Genomic DNA, 25,170 nt, shown 5'->3' on the forward strand with positions numbered 1-25,170 from the left:
GTAATGAGAAACTAGTTCTTCTCCTCATTCTGGTTTTCCTGAGACTAAACTAACTAGTTAAGCTTTTCGATCACGTGAAATTAACACTCCCCTGATGGATCTGGATGCTTATGGAGGTGTAGACCCAAATGGTATTTTTTCTTTATTTCTTATAAAGGCAACTGACTACTTTAAGCGAAAAGAGATTCCTTTTGCACTAGTCGGATGATTGTTAATGTTACTCCATTAGGTAAATGTGTTTGTGGTAGCTTAAACCTGCTGATTTCCACTCAGTTACCATAACTTACATATTATCTAATGTCTAAATAGGTATGCAGAAGGTAATAAACTGTTCCTTAGAATGCAGGTCTGCATTCGTAAGGTCCTTGGAGCATGTGATGCGCTTCTTAGAATTCCCAATGGTGTACAGAAATCTCTTGACTTTGATCAGGACGTTTGCATAATTGGCCTTGATTTTATTGGCGCATTTACCCAAGTTAATCATGAGATTCATGTTGAACACAGTATTTGTAATTATAATAGTAAACTAATTACAAATCCTTATTTATACAGAACTAAATACAGCAGAGTTGAAATCATTTGTTATCTCTCTTTACAGACGAGTTGGCTATGATTTAATCCTTACACTTTTTTTTCTAACGATCATAGGTTTGAATTCTTGGGTGAGCAGAAATGTTTATCATCATGGGAGTTTTTCTATCTGTCTGAGATCCCATGACAGAGCGAATTCGATATTAAAGAGCATTTCTGGCTCCTTTGAAAAAAAAAATAAGAAAAATCACGAGTGTTAGTGATTTCGTTTGATTTCGATTCTAAGTAAAACTCCTTAATTGGACAGGATTAAACACAACAGAGTCAGAAACCATTCATATCTATTTAGAGCCAAGTGGACTAAATGTCTAATGCTCAACTTTTATTTCTATCGATGATAAGTTCGAGTCTTTCGTTGGGCAGAAATTTTTATCACTAATGGAATTTCCTTATCCGTCTGAGATCACATGGCAGTACGACATCTATATTGGTGCTTATCTAAAATTAATTAAAATCAACAATTTTACCGATTAAATTATCATCTAAACTTAATAAAAATCAACAATTTTAGCGATGAAATTATCGTAAAGACCGTCAAGTGTTACATACATGCAATAAAGCTGTAATGCGAAAATGGGTTCATTGCGATTCTAAGTACAAATTCGATAGTAATAAATACAGCACAGTAGGAATTAATATTTTCTTCTCCTTACAGCTGAGTAGGCTAAATATTCAATCTTTACTCTTATTGTGGTATTAGAGTTAGTGTGATGGAGTGAATCAAGGACTTTCTCGCAGATAAAATAGTTTGTTAAAGTTAGGGGTCAACATTCCTCTTATTTAGCAGTAACATGGATTGTTCTTGAGTCAACTTTGTATTTGGTTCTTGTGAATGAGTTAGTAGATGAACGTGAATGTTTGCAGATAATGCAATTTTTTTTTTTTTTTTTTAACCCTGGTGAAGATAATCAGGCCATGAAAAGAGAACTTCAAGAACTTCAGTGTTTGAATGAGAAGTAGTTGTAAGAATTTGATTCAGACAAATGTCCAGCAATGCCATTTAGACATAGGAACCCTAAAATATCTTGCTAACTGAAGTATAGGGAATTTAAATCAAAAGAAATCAAAGGGACTTAGGAGTTCTCATTGTAAAGGATTTAAAGCCTGCCCAATATTTGATCCCAGTCAGTTAATAGCTCTCTCTCTCTCTCTCTCAATTTCATCATAATCATCTTTATGGAAACAATATTTATACCCTGACATAACTATTATCACAGTTTTCGCTAACATAAATAGATAGATTAAGTACCATAGTGGAATGGTGAGTGTTACGTAAAGGAGACAAAAATTTAACATTTTGATATGAAATAGGTTTCCTATAAATGCTAAACCTAAACGAGAGATTCATTATCACAGCCAACCCTGTAGCAGTTTTGATGTTAGAATAACTAGTTACTGGACCATTCTAGCAGCTTTGATCTTTGATTAACTAGATACTGGACCCTACTAGCAGCTTTGGCCTTTCATTGACTGGGTACTGAATCCTACTAGCAGTTTTGATCTTGGATTAACTTATTACTGAACCCAGCTAGCAGCTTTGACCTCTGATTAACTAGTTTATGGGCTCTACTAGCTGCTTCCGTCTTAGATCAACTAGATACTGGACCCTTCTAGCAGCTTTGGACATTTGATTGCATCCAAAAAAAATGTCTAACATCAACTCATGTTTATCAACATCAATTGAATTATTATTCCTGGTTGCCTCACTAAAATTAAAGTCTCCATATAGTAATAACTGTGAACTATCATCATATCTTTCACTTAATCTAATTAGACCATTTGATAGTAAATTCGTTTCCCTACTTGAATTTGGTGGTTTTAAGAGCATCAATTAAGCAACTTATATTCCTGATTTTAATTTCTCACCATATAGCCCTCTCATATACATGTTCCATTAAGTACTCTATTTGATTTGCTGAAAAGAGCAATGAGCTCCAAAACTAAAATTATTATACCCCAAACGGGTGTATTTCCAGATTTCTGCCCTTCTGAAAAAAAATCATAATTTTTTTAAACAACACACCAATGAGAGCTTATATGTATCCAAAGTATTTTCAAATGCACTCAACATATTACATAAACCATCTACATCAGCCTATTAGCAATTCAAACCAGGCTAGCCAGTATTGTTTAGAGAGGTCTTTCAGGCCCTGGTGGTTACTAGAAATATCTTCTGTTAACTTTAACAACATCGGATCCTTTGATTACCCAATTCATATCACTGACACTATTATTAAGTAGTTCCTGATTTCTCTATTTTATTTCTCATTTCTTCAATTAGTAATTTTCTCTTCTCGTAATCACTCTTACTTATGCCCCTAAAAATTTTAATGCTTTTTTACATTTTTATCTGGTGATTCAATAAATTTCTTCTCTGATTTTACCACTAATGGGGCCATTTTCCCATCATCAAATATGACTTTAATATATCTTGAGTTTGTTCTATTATCTTCATTTCTCAAATATTGTTTATATATCCTCATAGCATTGGTTATCTTACTTTGTTCTTAGTCAATGCCTAAATTATTTGCTAAGAAGTTTCCAGATTCTCCCAATGTCCTCCTGCTTTTAATAATATGCCCTTGTATGATATCTCCCGTCAGAATCATGGGCGAGGTGGGGGTGTATGAATATTTGTTGATAGAGTATTTGAAAATTACCGAAAATGTAAGGGTCTTTCCAACATTGTAAGTTTCATTGTTATAGTGGGCTGCGCATATTAACCCCACCCCCCTCCCTAAAGCAAAGAGGTTACACTCGGGCAAACAATTCTATCTTGTGTCTCTTAATCTTGTTATTTTTGTTTTCAAGTTTTTGTTCTGTATATGAAAGATCTATCTTAATTTTATTACTTTCCTTAAGATATTTTATTTCAGTTGATCATTCCTTCTCTTGCAGTTTATTCATTTCCTTTTTTTCCTTTCCTCACTGGGCTATTTTTCCCTTTCAGGGCCTTTTATCTTATAGCATGCTGCTTTTCCCACAAGGGGTGTAGTTTTTCTAATAATAATAATAATAATAATAATAATAATAATAATAATAATAATAATAATAATAATAATAATAATAATTTTAAAGAAATAATTTTACGTAATAAGCCTGCTGAACTGATAAAAGATGGAGAATAAAATGTATAAATCAATTAGGAAATCATATTGTCATCAGATAATAAACATTCAGAATAGAATTACTCCTACATGAATCAGCGTCTTTAATTGATTTCGTAATAACTAATGCTAAACATATGGTAACAAAATTTGATGTTAAACCAAGTTCTGTAGCAGATGAGGAGACAATTTTAACTCGTTTTAATATTATTAAGCCAGAAAGGAAAGCTTTTAAAACTTTTGGATGCTTGCAAGATTATTTTCCAGACATATTTTGCAGTCCCATGAATAACTTTAACACATTAGATGGAGTTTTAAATACTGTAATGTAAACAAACAAGTAGGAATTTTAACCAACATATTTACTTCATAGTTCAATATTCATGGTGTAGAAATAACTAAAGAAATAATTCATCACCCCTCTCTGTGGATAACAGTAGACATAATAAAGGGGACCAGAAAAGAAAGACAAAAACTAGAACGTGAGTTATAAACCAAACTTTCAACATTCCTCTGAAAGTAAAACATAAAGACCTCAAAAAAAGAGGAAAATCGCAGTTAGCTGGTAATCGAAAACGGCATTATAAAGACAAATTTCAAAACGCTAAATGCAAACTTACTGTTGCTTGAAAATGCATAGTATGCTTTTTCTAAAGAGACCAGAGAGAAAGATTGATGAAAAGATGACCAAGCAGGATTTAGAAAAAGTGGAAGTTATACTGACTAAATTTTCATTTTGAGACATGTTTTACGGTAATGTGTAGAATATAGAAATCCACTTTTGATGGCCTTTGTGGACTATGAAAAGGCCTTTGATAGTGTGCACCTTCCAATTTTGTGAAGACTCCTGCATTGTTATGTAATACTAACTAAAAAATGTAAATTTTATTAAGTCTGTTCATGAGCATAACAAGTGCAAAGTTAATGTTAGTGGAGTGCCATCAAATGAATTTCCAGTGAACAGCAGAGTACTCCAAGGAAATGTGTTGTCAACAATATTGTTTATCCTCCTCATAGAGTTTGTAATGCACAAGACAGTTCGGGATACTGGAGAATTGAATTGGGTTGGTAATCATAAACAAGCTGACCAGAGTATGCTGATGACGCCGACCTTATTATCAGAACACCACAGGATTTTCAATGCTTACTTACCAGAATGTATGACATATCACATGAGGCTAGGCTCAAGATGAATATAAGAGAGACAGCGATGATGAAAACGGAATATGCAATGGAAGATGAATTATCATTGGAAGGAGAAAGGATTAATGAGGTAAAATCATTTAACTATTTAGGAGCTATGATCTCTAAAACAAGCTCTTTAGAATTGGAGTTTAATGAAAGATTGAGAAAAGCAAATCATACAATGGCTAGGTTTAGTGAAATTTGGAAATCAAATCGCCTGAAATTACCTATAAAAATTAGGCTATATATCAGTTTAGTGAGATCTGTGTTGCAGTATGAATATGAGTCATTTTATGACAATGAGACAATATCCAACAGATTTTGAAGATTTTAGAAAAAGGGACTCAGAACACTATTGGGAGTTAAATGACAGGACCGGATTAGAAATGAAACTATAAGAGAGATTACTCAAGTGCCATATAACGATGACATCATGGTGAAGAGTAGATGGAAATGGTTTGGGCATGCTCTTCCCATTCCCCAAGAGAGATTAGTTCACCAAACTTACAACTGGGCTCTACAAGACTCTAGAAGAGTTGGAAGACCCAAGCATACATGGCTGAGGACTACGAAACGTCTAGTAGATACTGAATGGAGAAGTATTGATTTAAAAGCAAGAGATAGGGACGACTGAGTGAAATCTAATCGAGGCTCTTTGGGTCAATAGGCGCAGTAGGAGATGATGGTGATGATTATGATATCTTTTTATGCTAAAGTATGTATGTCTCCATGTATTTGCTAAGTAAAGGACGACAGAACAATAATCTTCTGCCCTCAGTTAACAGAGATAAGAAGTAAAAAAAGAAATCATTGTAAATTGACCAATAGAGTTTAATTTTATAAAAATGAAAATGGTATTATTTCAATAAATCATTAAAGGTAGAATTTCTCCGTAGACAGGCACTCGACAAGAAAAAAAAGTTTAACCCCACAGGAGCAAGCGTTCTAGAAGTCAATGAATTCCATGGAATACATTAAGCGATACATTAAAATGACTATAATTAAAATGTTATGCGTTTTAAATCTTGCGTGAAGCATCTCACAACATGCACCATTGAAAGGAAAGTTTCCAACCAAAACACTTACTTGTAGAGAAGGAATAAAGCTGAACAGGAACGGACGTTAGAGTGGTCGCCAGTCCCGTCAGCGCCAGAAGTCCAACAACTCTATCTACCTGCAGCGGTGTCCTTCCCCAGGGCCGCCAGAAGAACACCATCATGACGACAACATTACCGACCACGCCCACTATCAACACCACCAACGCTGTAATCTCCATGCCGTAGCCCACGTTTACAGGTGGATAAGTGAAGCTCTCCGTTTCGTTGAAAATCTCCGGACTGAATTCTTCGGAGTCATTGCGCAGGGTTACAGAAGAGGTACTTGCCCCAGACGAGGTTGGATCACTCCACGTCGAGTTACTGGAATTCATTTTCTGTATTTACATCAGTCTATTTCTTAACTGTAGATCAGTTCCATTTTTGGAAGATTACGTTGTCGTTTTGCTAGTTTAGTAGGATGTTTCATTATCACAATAAAGTTTATATAATTTCCGTTCAAAAGGGGTATACTGATGCGGATGTCAAGCTTTTATAGATTTTCAATTTATTTCAAAAATTTCTTTCACCAAGTCTCCGACCACAGAGTACTTTTTTCAGTTTTGAATAGAGAAATCATAGCAACATTCTAATTTTCGTTTTATTCATGTATGTAGATATTGCAAACTTTCCGATATTCACCAAGTTCCTAAAAGAATTGAATAGAGGAATCATCAAATATTTGCAAAACTTTTGTTCTAATTTTCATCAGTATTCTGCTTCGTCAAAATTTATAAATACGCTCTTAAACTGATTAGCTGATGAGAGAGATTTCTAGCAAGAACATATAACTATTATACAATAATTTTTTGGTTGGATGAGTATGGAGGAATATTCAAATAGACACCAAAATATTTGTTTTGGTTACATAAAACCTGTATAATTTCCTTAAGATTAAGCGGATTTCTTAAAAGGAATTCACGCGAAATAACTACAAATACTTACTACCACATTCATAATAAACTCCTGAATAATGAAAGACTCCTTGTGTAACAAAACATTCCTGGCATTATACATTTTATACACCTACACCAAAGGCTTATAAAAGGCATATCAAATTCATTAAAACCTTATACTATTTACCTCTCTTTTTCGGTTTCTGGATATTAAGAAATCTCCTTTCCTACAGGTATGTTATTCAATCTATCCAAAGACTTTTTATATCTTTCCTCATACCTCGTAGCACCACTGAATTCTGCACTCTTCTCATTAGTCCATTACCCTTACTTTTTTCCTCGTGAACTTTCAATTGTAATATTCTTTGAAAATTCTCTAATTACAAAAAAGAATAAAAATCTCATTTCATTTCCATAAATAAGATTTGATTCTGCAATCCTTCATACAATTCTAAATGAAACCCACAGAAAATTAAAGTCTACTTCCAGTCTTTTATATAGTTCTCATACCATCCGTTCATTAATAGAGGATATATATATATATATATATATATATATATATATATATATATATATATATATATATACATATATATATATATATATATATATATATATATATATATATATAACTTTTTTTTTACCTGAATCTAATAACATCCACATTCATAGCAGGAACTATGAGGAGCAGGGTACGCACACACATATACAAGCACACACACGCACACACATTTATATATATACACGTATATATACATTTATATATATATATGTATATATATATATATATATATATATATATATATATATATATATATAACAAAATGGGTCCAGAGTTTGTAAAAGCAGCAGGGGAAAAAAGAGAAGACGATGAATTGTCCAACTAAAAAAAGTTTGCGGGTGTGAACTAGCACAGAAAGACCTTAAACAGACGCAAGTGGAAGGACATATGTATATATATATATATATATATATATATATATATATATATATATATATATAAATGTATATATACGTGTATATATATAAATGTGTGTGCGTGTGTGTGTGCTTGTATATGTGTGTGCGTACCCTGCTCCTCATAGTTCCTGCTATGAATGTGGATGTTATTAGATTCAGGTAAAAAAAAAAAGTTAGTGTCAGGCACAATAACTTTTATTTGTGCTCAGAATCCCGACTTAAATGATTCTATTTTCTATTTTCTTGCTGATTGCCATGGCTTTGGCCTTTGCCTTTGAAACAGACCGTCAGTAATTATCATAATGTAACTACTCACAAGTCTGGAAACTCCTCGGACTTAGTGTATACTGACTCCCCTGGTGTTTTAACAATTAAGGCTGATTCTCCAATTGGGACGCCTGATTATATCTTAATTTTGTTTATATTTAAGAGTAGTTTGTCCCTGAAGTGTTATATTTATATAAGATATACTTAAAATCTCAAGCAGACTTGTATTTCAGTTTAATTGATGTTTGGCATTTGAATTGGTCACAATTGAATACAAGTATTGAATCTGTTGTTCTCTTCAATGCGAATCGGGTCATCATAACTGCTAGGCAGTTATGAAAGAAAAGCCTGTTTCAATAATGATTGTCGATGAACAGTCATACTCAAATGTTCGTTGCAAGTCGGGGAAAATTGTTCGTCAGATGTCTATACCGTCACTAAGACATAACAGATAAAGGGTTGCTTTTTTTTTTTTTTTTTTTTTTTTCACTTTTAGGAAATGGGAGAAGATTTGCCCAACCTCAGCGAATCCATCCAAACGTTACAAATCTAGTTGCCATATTTAATATTGTGGTATCATTTGACGTATCGACTTCCCACCACAAACGCTCAACACACGCATATAATGCATTATATATATATATATATATATATATATATATATATATATATATATATATATGTGTGTGTGTGTGTGTGTGTGCGTATATATATATATATATATATATATATATATATATATATATATATATATATATATATCATGAACCCGAAAAATCATAGAGAAATTGATGGAGTGCCATAACTGAACAATTCCTTCCATTAAGAGCTACATTAGATTATCTCTACATTAGTCTTATTCAAGTCACTGAAGGAAGAAAAAAAAATTTCATTTATCGCTCGATTCTGTAAAATAATCCTAAAAAACATAAATGAGTTATACCGGCCTTGGGGACATTCAGAGAGAGAGAGAGAGAGAGAGAGAGAGAGAGAGAGAGAGAGAGAGAGATCAAATTGTTTGAGATTACTGTAGTTAATATAGTAATTGCCCACCAAATAAATTAATTTTTAGACATTCATAAATATCAAAATTTTGTTCTGCATGATTATGCAATATTTCCAATGGAAATGATTGTATTAGGCTTAATTCCCAAAGCCCTGTGGCAAATTGTAGATAGTAATCACAGACAATAGATAATGAGATTATTTGCTGGGTTTAACTGATGATCCAATTAATGAGTGTTTTAGGTTTCTATTTTTTAATATAGTGAGTTGTCGTTTGGGCGTCTGGAGGACTTGTTTCCTATGATACATTATACAAACATATGCCCTGCTCCAAGTTATACTACTGTAAATGCAACTTTATTTCACCAGACAGCGAGCTTTTTATACAACAGTTTCATAGTAAGAAATTCAAAAAAATTCTAACAGATCAATGCAAGAAAAGCAGGCTCAAACCGGTTCTGTTAACTAAGGTGTAGAGCCCGATATACAATTAAAAAAGAAAAAAATATCGTTACAAAGTACGAGTGTGAAACACGTGCGGTACCCCCCCCCCCCCCCCCCACCCCACCCAAAAATGAAATACATGCGAAATAGGGCGCCCTGCTCTTAAGAGGCGTCCTCTAGGCGGGTCATTTGGCAGGAGATATGTAGGTTTTAGGTGATCAATGGAGACCCAATTTTCTTTGCCACGCATGTTGAGCAGGAATGCTTTCGGCGTATGAAGGATCGCAAGGATAGGGCCCATGTAAGGGGGCATTAACGGTGGCCTACTAGTGTCGTTGTGCAGGAAAACGTACGTTGACGAGTGCAGCTCTATCATTATGTGTTGCTTAGCTGGGGGCTTGTAAGTCTGGCAGCATGGAGTAAATTTTCCCACAATGTGACGTAAGGTGAAAACATTCAATCATTTTGTTGACAACAGGGTTCTATGCAGTTGTCTGATGAAGAGTGACTCCCAGGATATTCACTAATGCTGTCCACAATTAAGAGGTGAAAGTGGCACCCCTGTCAGATGTAATATGCTCAAGGATACCAAATCTCTCTATCCATAGTAAGAGTGAAACAGAAGTACATAAGGCGGACATTGCAGTTTCTATGGGAATGGCTTCAGGCCAACAAGTGAAGTGGTCTACGACGGTAAACAGGTAACGATGTTCTTGTGATGCTAGTAAGGGACCTACAACATCAACGTGAATGTGGGCAAAGCGGCGCTGAGATTAAGGAAAGGTGCCCACTCTTGAATTCGTTTGTCAATGTACTTTTAAGGTTTGGCATGAAGTACAGGCACAGACCCAATCGTTAGCATCCTTAATAATGCCATGCCAAATGAACTTTGGCTTTATTAGGTGTGCAGTAGAACAGCGCAAGGGATGTGAAAGGCCATGAATGAAATCAAACACTTTCGGAGTATGAAGGGGAGGACCCCCAAGATGCAGTCCATGAGACGTTGAAAGTGGCCCCAGCATTACGAAGGCCAAAACAGGAGTAATTGAAGGTGTATGTACCGAAGGGGGTGGTGACGGCAGTCTTAGGGATGATTTATGGGTTCATGGGCACCTGATAATACCCCTTCATGAGGTCAAGCAGGGAGAAAATCTTTGCTTTGTGCATGTAGGAAATCACATCTGCAATGTTTGGGAGGGGGTAGTAATCTGGTTCTGTCTGCATGTTCAGGAGCCTTTAATCCCCACACGGACACAGAGAGCCATCATTCTTCAGGACAATTTGTAAGGGTGACAACCATGGGCTTGAGGGCTTTTGGCAAAGGCCAATTTCTTCCATTTCGGCGAACGTTTGTTTAGCGTCTGCCAAATGGTACAGTGACAAATGTCTGATTCTGGCAAATATTAGGGGTTTCATCATCATGATATGGTGATAAATGCCGGTTTAGCGGGAACCATGGATGGAAAACTTTCAGGACTGATGGAAGGAGGTGGGCGTAGTCATCCATAGGTGCGCAAGGAGAGCAAGGAGAGTTGTCGAGGAGTATGAAATTGAGTTCACTAACAGACATGAGGGACTACAACCAGGAGTTGGAAATGTGAAAGGAAGTCCGCACTGAGTACAAGCAATGTGACGTCAGCCACGAGAAACTTCCAATTATATTTGGCACTTCCAAACAATAATATAAGGGTTTCATAACCATGGGTGGGTATCGTAGATCCATTGACAGTTACCAGGTGGATGTCGGGAGACTTAGTCAGACTACGTCATGACCTGGAGACTGGCCCTGACAGAAGAGAACGGCAAGCACCTGTGTTTACAAAAATCGCACGCTCGAACTTACATCATGTAAAAACGAAAGATTAGTGACAGGGGACAAGTTTTTTGGGCCACTGACAACCATTAGCACATGTCTTCACAGCAGCCCCGATGCGACGGATGGGAGTTAGTAAGTGGCTGGAGAGATTTTTGTTTGGGGCGTAAGCGAGGGATGGTATATATGGGTGGTGCGCGGCTTTGTCATCGCACTGGCACATCACAGGGTGGGCATCTGTGTCTTACCGCATTCACATCAGCTTCAGTTGATGTCGAATAGTTGTCCACCCCGTCAGGAGTGGAGGCATTGATTGAGGTCTTGAAGGTGGTGAAGTGGCTGTCCATAAGGGCGTCACAAAATTTCAATCAGATCAATGCAAGAAAGAAGAGGCTCAAACTGGTTCTGTTGTCAGAGAAGTGTAGAGCACGATATACAATAAAAAAAAAAACATCGTTACAATCCACGAGTGGGAAACACGAGCGGTATACTACTTAGATCATTATATTCTGTAGTGCTTCACACACCACAAGTTTTCCAGTTAATATATTCATTGCGAGCGTGCACCATAGGATAAAATACCTTTTTTGCTTTAAAATCAACTAATGTATTTCTGTTAACTGGAACAATGATAAAAGAATAGGATAAAAATTATATAAAAAGAAATCTGAGTGAAATCTCTTATTCACGGAAGCGTGCTTCACAATACATGTTTTTTTTTCTTTTGAAGATTGTAAGTATGAAGCTTATATTAGATTAAGAGAAATTAGATACAGTACTGCAAATGCCTTGATTCAGAATCCATCTAATGAATATCTTTGAATGGTTCCAGGTTGGAATGATCAAGTGAAGGTGTTTCATGCTGCCGCTTGGGAGAGATTTATTTTCTAGAAGGATACTGGCAAGCTAGGAGCTAAAATTAACGGCCTCAGACGAGCACTGCAGTGGAAGTTCATTCTTTTATAACATGCCAAGAACGCTTATTGAATAAATTAGTTAAGAATTAAAGAATGGAACACAAATGTAAAAGTATAAAGACCTATCACTACATGTCAGGAGATGGAGGTAGAAGCTCAGAAAATAAAATCTAAAGAGGGAGGGAACATTTTTACGACTTCAAAGGCATCGCTTATCGGCTGTGTGATCCATTAATAAAAAGGACAATGAAATATCTATTTTCAAGATATTTTAATATTTTGTCTTCCTCTTTTCCCGCTTACTGCATCGGATGTATGGTTTAACTACTACCCTGAGAGACTGGGGAGCTGGCATGGCCATGGCTCGAACACCTCGAACTATAGCTTCAAGGATGGTAATGTATTTTTCTCTCGTTAAGGACACTAAATATGGACTTTATCATGCAGAGATAAGCCTATTTAAATCAAGATTATAAAAAGGTTGTGTATGAAATTGATAAGAAGCCAGCTTGCTCTCAAAGATATGTATTTTCTAGTAATGATATAATCATATATTTATTATATATTTATATCATTATCATATAATGATATAACTATTGATAACCTACAGTCGGGATATTAGCATAAAGAATAATTTTGTGTTTATGCTATCGGCGTATGTATCTTATCCGAGAAAATAGAGGAAAATGAATTTTGGGAAAATTAGCATATCCTACTTTTATGACAAAACTTTGTGAAATTACGTCCTTATGAGACTAAGCAACATATTTTATAAGATTTGTTAACAAAACAAATTTCTCAAAGTATTTGCTAGAATATAATAGTTGTCTCTTTTACGTCAATAAAACTTATTTCCGACTCAATTAACTAAATTCTGATGGTATTTAATGTGCTATGCGGTCAGTATTTATAGTATCCATCATTGATTATCTATTACGCAAAGTTGATACTTAAGGTTCGCTACTAATTAAACTTCCAACAACAGCAACTACTGACACCGTTACTAGCTACTACAAATCAACTAATAATGAATAAGGTTAGCAATATTTGCTTGAAGATTAATGGTTATCAAATAAGATTTAGGCAACGATATTACTGTATATTCTACAAGCTGTAACAAGAATTTTCATTTAACCTCCCTCCACAACCCCTAAAATATTAATGACTTCCGTATATCCTCAGTGTTGGACTGGCCGTGAGGAAGGGGAAATTTTCTCCCAATCACCACTCCCGACTCTTCCTTTGTAAGTGTTTACTGAGCTCTTCCCAAGATAAAATAGTAAATGAAAAATTATGAAATTTTATACACACACACACACACATATACAGTATATATATATATATATATATATATATATATATATATATATATATATATATATATATATATGCATGTTTTTGTTGAATGTTTGTAGAGTATGGTCGAGATGTCAAATGATACCGCAGTATGAAATATGGCAACTATATTTGTAATGCCTTTATGGATTCGCTAATGTTTTAGAAGGCTCCGCCCATTTCCTAGAAGTAGTAGTAAGAAGAGCAGCCCTTTATCGTGGTTATACTAGATACAGCTGATGAACAATTCCCCCTGAGTGTCGGCGGACATTTGAATCTAACTGTACTTATTTGGGGAAGCAAAAGGCCTATCATCTTTGGTACAATAAAAGATCAGAATTGACTTGGAATAACTATTCTCAGCAAAGAACTGTTGCTGAAAGAGTTTATATTTCAACTAAAATTAAATAAAATTTGACTAAACAAGAATCCCCTTTCTGATGCAACCCAGCAACATAAGTGGTCTACGTTCCAAATATCTGTACTCCTAAGTGTAGGTTTATCACTTCCTTTACTTAAACCAGATGGCTCTGTCACTCACTGTCCAATGGAAAACGCAATCCTTTTGGCTAATGTGTTTGACAGCAAGCAGAGTAATGTGACACTCGATACTCCTCATTCCTGTTTTTCTGAGGGTAAACTAACTAGTTTATCTTTTCGATCCTATGAAATTATAACTCTCTAGATGAACCTCCTGCGTCAATAGGCGTAGGAGGAGATGACAATGATGATGATGAGATGAACCTCCTAGCCTATGGAGAGGTAGACCCAAATGGTATTCCTATTTTTTTTTTTCTTTAAAAAGAATGCTGATTTCTTAGATTCTAAGTTCTCTACTATATTCTGTAATTTTTCAAGAATTGATTCTTTTTGTACTTGTTAACGAATTAGTAATGTTATTGTATTAGGTAAATGTATTTGTGGTAGCTCTACGCCTGCTAATTACTGTCCAGTTTCCATAACCACCATATCATTTTTAAAAACTATTTTCGTTTTGTAAAACGTAGAAATAGAAATATAGAAGGTAATAATCTGTTCCCTATTTTGCAATTCGACTTTGGGAAGGCCTTAGGATATTTGATGACCTTCTTACAATCTAAAATGCTGTACAAAAACTCCTTAACTGTAGTCAGAAAATTCGTATGGTTGGCCTTTATTTTAGTGCTGCCTTTGACAGTGTTAATTATGAGGACCTTCTTTGAAATCTCAAGCAGTTGTGAGTAGATGAATCTTATCTTAGCATCATTATTGAATTATTAATAGTATTCCGACGAGATGTTGTTGATGGGGACCTGAGTGAGTGTATGAATGTGATATCTGGTGTTCCTCAGTGTAGAGTTCTTGGCCACATAATTTTTATATTAATAGTGTTCTCTCTCTCTCTCTCTCTCTCTCTCTCTCTCTCTCTCTCTCTCTCTCTCTCTCTCTCTCTCTCTCTCTCTCTCTCTCACATATCATTTCCAAGAGTTGCAAACATACTTGACCAAATAAGAACATATTTTTAGATGTGATACGGAAAAATTACAACGTATAATGAATTAATTAATTTGTGGAAATTATATTAATTTTATTTTGAGATTCGTATATTTATCAATATCTTTCGCTTTAATGGTATGGGAATGTTGTAGGAAACTATGCACCTGGTTGTAGTTCAATTTGTTCACTGCAGCTCATCCGGAATCTTTAAATATCTCTTCCAAGGACTTATCCGTATTCCAGATTACAGAATGTAAATCACAAAGGAGATGAAAGGAAATATCCCGGAATTCAAAGGTAAATCGCTGGACCAAAAATTGTGCTAAATATGGTTGGTATCACAGAATACCGAGATCCTTGGATGAAAACCACAAACTGGCTCTTTATTCACGTCCAGTACAGGATCGAACTTACAACAATATCTTGCCAAACAAAATGTACGCCCATTTTGAAACGTTTGAATAGAGAAGCAGACAAAGACATGCAACGTCCGTATAATTGGACAATTTCTTAGTATCAGCAAAACATGACAAAGTAATTGGTTCCGGTTCTGTATTTCTTTTATTTTCATCTATTTGTTATCTTCTTTAGGAATCTAGTAAGAAGAGTTAGTTGTTTAGTTAATTAAGTCAGCATGTTTAGTTGATAGAACTACAATCTCCAGGGTGCCGTAGGAAAACTCATTTAAATAAAAGGGGTGCTTGGTAGTGAAAATGTTGGGAATCACTGACGTAAAAAAGGGTCCCAATGAAAAAGTCTCCCTTAAATTTGAAGGTCCAATTAGAGTGCTAAGTATTTAAAAAAGTAAGAAAAAAATATTCTTTTGTAAATGAAACTAATAATAATATAAGTCGCCTAAAAGTTATTAAAACTGAGCTCTGGTCATCTCATGATAGTGTTCATATTTTAACAGATCTTGCCGTCATAAACCTTAAGGTTGATTCAGAGTCACGGAATGAAGGAATCTTACGAGAATTGAAAACAGTGGTAAAAGGTTAGGTTACTTTGAACAATCAAACTAACATTACAAATCTATATAGATTGTTAGATAATTAAATAGTATTATCAGGACCAATCAGAACAAGAGATCATTACTGCCCTTCGTACGAAGTGCAATAAAAAATCTAAGGGTTGCAGCCAAAGAAGACAATAGAAAGCAAATTGAAAGATTAGAAAGGTTGGAAGAAGGGGCAAAGGGCTGTAGCAATATAATTGAAAGAGTTATAGAAGTTACAAACAAAAATACAGAAAACATAGAGAAAATTATATCTTTCATATATAGCGTAAATAGAAATTTGTCCAATAATGAAGGTGCTAATGGTCACTGAAATAAAACTGGCTTTTTATAGCTATACTCAGTGCATATAGATGGCTCTTAAGTCCCACATTAATTTCACCTAAAGTAATTACAAACTATACTAGATTAGAGTATGATATTATTATTATTATTATCATTATTAGCATTATTATTATTATTGTTATTATTATTATTATTATCATTATTATCCTTATTATTACTTGCTAAGCTACAACCCTAGTTGGAAAAGTAAGATGCTTTAGCCCAACGGTTCCAACATGGAAAATAGCCCAGTGAGGAGTGGAAACAAGAAAAATAAAATATTTTAAGAACAGCAACAACACCTAAACAAATATTTCTTATATAAACTAGAAGAACTTTAGCAAAACAGGAGGAAAAGAAAGTAGATAGAATACTGGGCCCGAGTGTACCCTCATTATTATCATTATTATTATTACTTGCTAAGCTATAACCTCAGTTGGAAAAGCAGGACGCTACAACACAGGGGCCCCAACAGGGAAAATAGCTCACTGAGGAAAGGAAAAAAGGAAAAATAAAATATTTGAAGAATAGCAACAACATTGAAATAAATTTTGCCTTTATAAACTATAAAAACTTTAACAAAACAAGAAAAAGAGAAATTAGATAGAATAGCGTGCCCGAGTGTACCCTCAAGCAAGAGAACTCTAACCCAAGCCAGTGGAAGACCATGGTACAGAGGCTATGGCACTAATAAAGACTAGAGAACGCTGGTTTGATTTTGGAGTGTCCTCCTAGGAGAGCTGCTTACCATAGCTAAAGAGTCTCTTCTACCCTTACCAAGAGGAAAATTAGCCACTGAACAATTGCAGTGCAGTAGTTAACCCCTTGGGTGAAGAAAAATTGTTTGGTAACCTCAGTGTTGTTATGTGTATGAGGAGATAGGATAATCTGTAAAGAATATGCCAGACTATTCGGTGCATGGGTAGGAAAAGGGAAAGTGAACCGTAACCAGAGATGAAGATCCATTGTAGTACTGTCTGGCCAGTCAAAGGACCCCATAACTCTACCTACTACCTACTCAAACAATCATTACAAGCCTATGGTTGATAACTTGCATATATACTATCAATTTACATACAGTAAGATTGTGCATGATCATATATCATTTTTCAATTCCATTCAAAGGATTACATAAATGTACATTGCCTACAATCCATCCTTTCCCATTAAGAGTAAGTGACATATCTATTTTTTGGAAGAAAAACAAAACTGGTTTCGCCTAAGTGAAAACATATCAGTGCTCATCCTCTTAGAAAATGTGGAACTAGAAATATGTTTCAATTAACAAAAAAAAAAAAAAAAGATATTTGTGTTACTACGACAATCCATAAATAGTGATAGGTGTTTATAAAGTTTAATGTTAGGGATACCCAAACAAATAGAATTTCTTATAAATTTGATTACTTTTTATATCCATTTAAAGTTATGTATATTGCCAAAATTATGATTCCAGAAAGGCTATATTATGTGCCTAGTATTTATATTCAGTATCACTTAAGTTATAAAAGTGTGGTCAAGAATTTTTCAAACCAAATAAGGTATTTCAAATTGAAGAACTTAAAAATAATTTTTGATCCAAGGATTCAACCAGTTTCCGCTACCTTGTAATTTACAAAGATAAAGGTGGTATCTGTATTTAATTTGCTGAATATTACCATTATTTTTCTCACAATTGCTGTAGGTCTAGAGATATTTAGGAACTTGGTATTGCTGAATTTAAGTAAGATCAGAGCTTTCATATTGGTAGTAGGTTGGCCAAGGCACCAGCCACCCGTTGAGGTACTACCGCTAGAGTTATTGGGTCCTTTGACTGGCCAGACTGTACTACATTGGATCCTTTTCTTTGATCACGGCTCATTTTCCTTTTCCTCTTGGTAAGGGTAGAAGAGACTCTTTAGCTATAGTAGGCTGCTCTTCTAGGAGAAGGACAATCCAAAATCAAACTATTGTTCTCTGGTCTTGGATAGTGCCATAGCCTCTGTATCATAGTCTATCACTGTCTTGGGGTAGAGTTCTCTTGCTTGAGGGTACACTCAGGCACACTATTCTATCTTATTTCTCTTCCTTTTGTTTTCTTTAGAGTTTTTATTTTTTATATATGAAACATTTCTTTTAATGTTGTTACTGTTCTTAAAATATTTAATATTAATTGTTAATTACTTTTCTTGTAGTTTCCTCATTTCCTATCCTCACTGTGCTAATTTCCTTGTTGGAGCCCTCGGGCTTATATCTTTCTGATTTTCCAACTAGAGTTGTAGCTTAGCAAGTAATAATAATAATAATAATAATAATAATAATAATAATAATAATAATAATAATAATAATAATAATTAAGCAGATGGGAGGTATATAATTTTTTGTATAATCATTCATTTGAGTCATGATTTATTACGTTATCATATGTTTATGACGTTGCTTTTCCATTGCAAAATCAGTAGGTAGCCTAGTGATGTAAAACTGACGTGCGAGGTTTATAACAGTTAAAAAGTAAAGAGAGAAAGGTTAAAGATTAGATAGAGAGAGACATTCCTAACTGATATGATCCAGTGCAAATACGGATACTTAGGTAATAATCAGTCATTAAAAACTGCTTGATGAAGTTTATGAACTTACAATGTATAAAGCATTTATATAAAAAAATTGCCAAAACAGTGACAACCGACCTCATAATATCAGGATGTGAATCACACGCATGGGATGCCTGAGGCTGGAAGGGAATTAGTCAAATGAACAATGATCTGATTGATTCAAGCCGTCAATGGAAGCAGCCAACGTACATCCAGACTCACAAGAATCACAACTATGAGGTGTGTAACAATGATCCCCTTATAATCTCTCTAATTGCCTGTTAGAGGCTATTGTGTACACCCAAAACAAAAGCAGTGGCGACTCGCCACACTTTAATTGGAGAGATCATACCCTTTTTGCCTTGAAATATAGTTGTAGCTCAAACAACCAAGACATCATTATGGTGGTTTAAAAGGCAGGAGGAGGGAAGTTGCGGATATCAAAGAAGTGCCGGCGAGTGAAAGATATATAAAATGAGAGAGAGAGAGAGAGAGAGAGAGAGAGAGAGATAAATCTTGTATTCTTTCGAGGAATGTATTTGAATATTATTTCGAATATATATATATATATATATATATATATATACATACATATATATATATATACATATATATATATTTTATATATACATATATATACATATATATATGTATATATAATATATATATATATATATATATATATATATGTACATGTGTGTATATATACACATATATATACATATATATATATATATATATATATATATATATACAAATATATATACACTCATGTATATATATACATATATATATATAAATGTATATATACATGTATATGCATATAAATACATATATATCTATATGTATACTGTATATGTATATATATATATATATATATATATATATATAAATATATATATATATATATATATATATATAAATATATATATATATATATATATATATATATATATATTTATATATATATATATATATATATATATATATATTTATAAATATATATATACATATATATATACATATACATATATATATATATATATGTGTGTGTGTTCGACAACAAATTATGCAACCGTTTCTAATCACTGCAGACAAAGGCCTCGAATATGCCCATAGTCATGTTAAGGGTTTGGCCATTTTCATCACAACGATGGCCACTGCTGATTAGAGATGGGAGATTCCTGTTATTCAGGGCCGAAATTCATCAAATTGTGCGGAATCCATTACTAAGGACCAATGAACATAAGAAAGGGCCATAAATTGCAATTTGCTTGCAAAACTGTGATTTGGCAAACCAAAAAAAAATTTTGAGTTGCGCCATGACAAAATGCTATTCTAATCAGCAGATGGAATTTCAAGAACAATTTCCATAAATTTTAATATTGTGCTATTACTTATTTAGCATTCTAGCCTTTTGTTACCCGAATCCAAGCTAATACATGTATTATCTGAATATTAATACCTAATGGTTCATAACAGTTATAAATATTAAGAGAACGCGGAAATATCAGTGTTCAGCCAATAGATAGATAATTGATCAATTGGATGGGTGTGTCATACCTTCAATTAACCTTAGAAGCAAAGCTGAACAAAGACAAAGCTTTCTTTAAAATCAAGGCACAAAACACAGAAAACTCAATATACCATAAAAAGATATATCCTCTGAGGCTTCTGACATTTCTGATTGACTGTTTGATTAATAAATTAAATTGATCATGACGGTAATAACATAAGACAAATCACTAAAACTTATTATTTTGTTATTTAGCGAATTATCATTAATATTGCCTGACAAATAAAAAAGAAACAAATAAATACGTTTGTAAAACACCTTTTTTATGCAACAACAGATACAAATGTCGTGCCTCTTACAGTTACAAGACCGATGTACAAACACATGACACAGACACACATACATTTAAGGATTCAAGACAATTTTCTGTAGGTTGGATAAATATACTTTTGAAATTTTGATGTAATTTGTAATACATTTTCTTTAATGTATTTTACTTCCATTCACTCAAATTTAATATTTACTTGTTTTTTTTTAATTAGCTATCTGCTAAAACTTTCTAAATGTTGCTTTATTTGAAATTTTTATTTTCTTAGAATGAACAAATTTATTTTATTATTTTATGTTCGTTCACTACCTTCTATCATTTCCTTACTATTTTTTCTACCTGGCTACTTGGTGACCAACGAAGATACTGATGATTTTATAGATTTAACAAAATATTGGTCCTTTTTGCAAAATATTGAGACATTAAGGTTATTTTGCAATGTGGGAACGAATTTGGTCTTTTTGAATAATGGCCGTGCATTTTGTAAAATGACTGTAGCATACCCACACTTACACACTCAAATATGTATATATATATATATATATATATATATATATATATATATATATATATGTGTGTGTGTGTGTATATATATACATAAATATATGTATATACACACACATATATATATATATATATATATATATATATATATATATGTATATGTATATACTGTATATATATATATATATATATATATATATATATATATATATATATATATATATATATATTATCATTATTACTACCCAAGCTACAAACCTAATTGGAAAAGCAGGATGCTATAATCCCAAGGGTTCCAACAGGAAAAAATAGACCAGTGAGGAAAGGAAATAAGGTACTAAATAAACTGTACGAAATAAAATTGAAATGAAAATAGAATATTTTAAGAATAGTAACAATATTAAAACAGATCTTTCATATATAAACTATAAAGAGACTTAGGTCAGTCTTTTCAACATAAAAATATTTGCTGCAAGTTTGACCTTATGAAGTTCTACCGATCTACCTGATTTAGGAGATCTTTCCACAACTTGGTCACAGCTGAAATAAAACTTCTTGAATACTGCGTAGTACTGAGCTTCATGATAGAGAACGGTTGACTATTAGAATTAATTGCATACCTAATATTACAAACAGGGTACGTTCCGGAAAGATCTGAAAGTAAAGGATGTTCAGAATTATGACAAATCTTATACAACACGCATAACGAACTAATTGAATGAAGGTGCCAGAAATTAATATTTAGATTAGAAAATTTAATTGACCGTAAGTTCCTGTCCAACAAATTAAGATGAGAATCGGCAGCTCAAGACTAGACAGGAGAACTATACTCGAAACAACGTAGAACGAAAGAAATGAAACACTTCCGAATAGACTGATGGCCGACAATCTTACAATGCTTTCTCAATAAGTCAATCTTTTTTAAATTGATGAAGAGAAAAAAATGTGTCGTTCAAAAGTAAATTTGTTGTAGAGAATCATACCTAAAATTTCAAGACTCGTAAAGAGTTAAAGAAACATTATCAATGCTAAGATAGTGTAGCATCATCTGTATATGCAACGATCTAGTTTTCTAGACCAAACAACATATCATGTGCATATATTATGAAAAGTAAAGGGCTAAGAACACTACCCTGAGGAACACTAGATGTCACATTCCTATACTCTCTATGGTGCCCATCAACAATAAATAGGTGTGATATATTACTTAGAAATTCTGTAATGATGCTAAGAAAAGACTCACCCATTCCCAACTGTTTAAGTTTGAAAACTAGGCCCTCATGATTGACATGGTCAAAGACAGCACTAAAATCAAGGCTAATCATATGAACTTCCTGATCACATTCAAGAGGTAATCTATACATGCATTGGAGATTGTAAGAAGGGCATCACATGCTCCAAGGCCTTTACGAAAGCCAAATTGCAAACTACAGAACAGATGATCACCTTCAGCAAACCTATTTAGACGTTTTGCCAAAACACGTTCAAAATCTTTAAATAATATGGTAGCTATGAAAATTTGGCGGTAATCAGTTGGACTTGAGCTACCACAAACATGTTTATATGATGGAACAACAATACCGATTTTTCAACAAGCGCTAAAAGCTCCTCTTCTTGCTAACTTGCACAAAATAACAGATAACTTTGGATCTAAGAAATTTACAGTCTTTATAAAAAAAAGGGAAAATACCATTTGGGTCTACACCTCCATAAGCATCAAGGTCCATCAAGAGAGCGTTAATTCCATGAGACCAAACAGCTAAATTAGCTAGGTTAGCCTCAGGAAAACAGGAATGAGGAAGATCAAGTTTCTCATTACTCTGCTTACTGTCAAACATATCAGCCAAAAGGGTTGCCTTTTCCTTTGGACAGTGAGTGACAAAGCCTTCTGGTTTAAGTAAAGGAGGAACTGTTGCGTCAAAACCAAAGAGTGCAGATTTAAGGGTACCCCACCTCTTTTGTTCCTCAGTTGTACCAGAAAGGGTTTCTTTTATGGTCAAATTGTATTCATTTTCAGTTGATATAGACTCTCTAAGCAAAAGCTTTAGGCTGAGTATGATTATTCCAAGTCAAATCTAATCTGTTACCCTTTCAAATATGATACACCTCCTGTTTCTTCAAATAAGCACGTCTGCAATCATCATTGAACCAGGGTTTGTCTTTCACTCGGTACCTTAGCACACGAGAAGGGCTACGCCTATCAAATATGTTAACTACATTCTCAATCAAAGGACCAACAGGATCAACACTTTTAGACAACTGTGACCAATTCAAGCTCAAAATACCACTCAAAATTCCATTCCAGCCTGCTTGAGATTTTATATAAATCTTACATGAGTATGATACATCAGGGACAAACTGCTCAGTCTTTACTAGTGAAATCAAGGCATATATATATATATATATATATATATATATATATATATATATATATATATATATATATATATATATATATGTGAGTGTGTGTGTGTGTGCGTGTGTGTATATATACATATATATACATACATATCGATATATGTATATATATATATATATATATATATATATATATATACAAATATATATATATATATATATTTATACATATATATATATCGATATATATGTATATATATGTATATATATATATATATATATATATATATATATATAGTTATGTTTGTGTTTATATGTATATATACTTATACATATAAATACAATGAGTGTGGATGTCTTAACGCGATGAAAGGTTTCGCAAATTAACAGGTAATAGGTTAGTTTCTAGTGATCGATCAGACTAAAGTCTCCCACCATCAGCACTCTGCAGTGGCCAGCTTGGTAATAGAAATTGGTCAAACCACAGACATAAATAAAGGCATAACTGAGGCCTTTGTCCTACAGTGGACTAGTTATGACTGATGATGATAATGATGTCGATATATGTAGATGTGTGTATATATATATATATATATATATATATATATATATATATATATATATATATATATATATATATACATATATGTGTATGTATATATACATATATATGTATATATATATATATAAATATATATATATATATATATATATATATATATATATATATATATATATATCAAATAAGCCATATATATTAATGCATTAAAGTCTGGATTCTCTTAACGACCTTGGGATCAGAGCCCTAGGCCCCTGGTCTAGAGTACTTGTATGACATTGACCTCACCACTTAGCCACGAAGAAAAAATAAAAGTCAATGACAATTCTTCTATATATACCTGTCGAATTCAGGCTTTTTATACATAGAATTTAAATCAATCCATCTTCACCATCGTAGCTGCTTGGTATATATACAGAAGAATTGTCCTTGACTTTTATCTTTCTTCGTGGCTAAGTGGTAAGGTCAGTATCTAACAAGTATCCTGGAATAGGATTCGAAACCCTGCCGGTCAGATACTATAGTCTTTGAGTGATTTGGCCGGGGGCTCTGATCCCGAGGTCGTTAGGAGAACCCAGACTTTAATGTATTAATATACATGGCTTATTTGAGATATGAAAAACACGTTTAAATGTGCAAAATTTATCACTAATCGAATGCCAAGTCACAAACCTACCAATTAGCTACGGTGGTGAAGATGGGTTAATTTAAATTCTAAGTACAAAAAAAACTGAATTTGACAGGTACATGTACAGAAGAATTGTCATTGACTTTTATCTTTCTTCGTGGCTAACTGGTATGGTCAATGTCGTACAAGTATCCTAGACCAGGGTTCGAAACCTGGCCGGTCAGATACTATAGTCTTTAAGTGATTTCGCCGGGGGCTCTGATCCCGAGGTCGTTAGGAGA

At 33.6% G+C, this 25,170-nt stretch overlaps 1 protein-coding gene across 2 annotated transcripts in view; it reads right to left on the minus strand.

The window, feature by feature from the left end:
* The window catches only part of LOC137642168 (pinopsin-like), a 102,923-nt gene that overhangs the window by 46,154 nt on the left and 31,599 nt on the right, over positions 1 to 25,170 (minus strand). For both annotated transcript variants that reach the window (XM_068374706.1, XM_068374705.1), the window contains exon 2: positions 5,970 to 6,626. In XM_068374706.1, the coding sequence (XP_068230807.1) occupies positions 5,970 to 6,312 (343 nt within the window). In that variant the 5' untranslated portion in view covers positions 6,313 to 6,626. The remainder of the gene's footprint in view (positions 1 to 5,969; positions 6,627 to 25,170) is intronic.

Source organism: Palaemon carinicauda, chromosome 6 (genome assembly GCF_036898095.1).
Source record: "Palaemon carinicauda isolate YSFRI2023 chromosome 6, ASM3689809v2, whole genome shotgun sequence".
Lineage (NCBI taxonomy): Eukaryota > Metazoa > Arthropoda > Malacostraca > Decapoda > Palaemonidae > Palaemon > Palaemon carinicauda.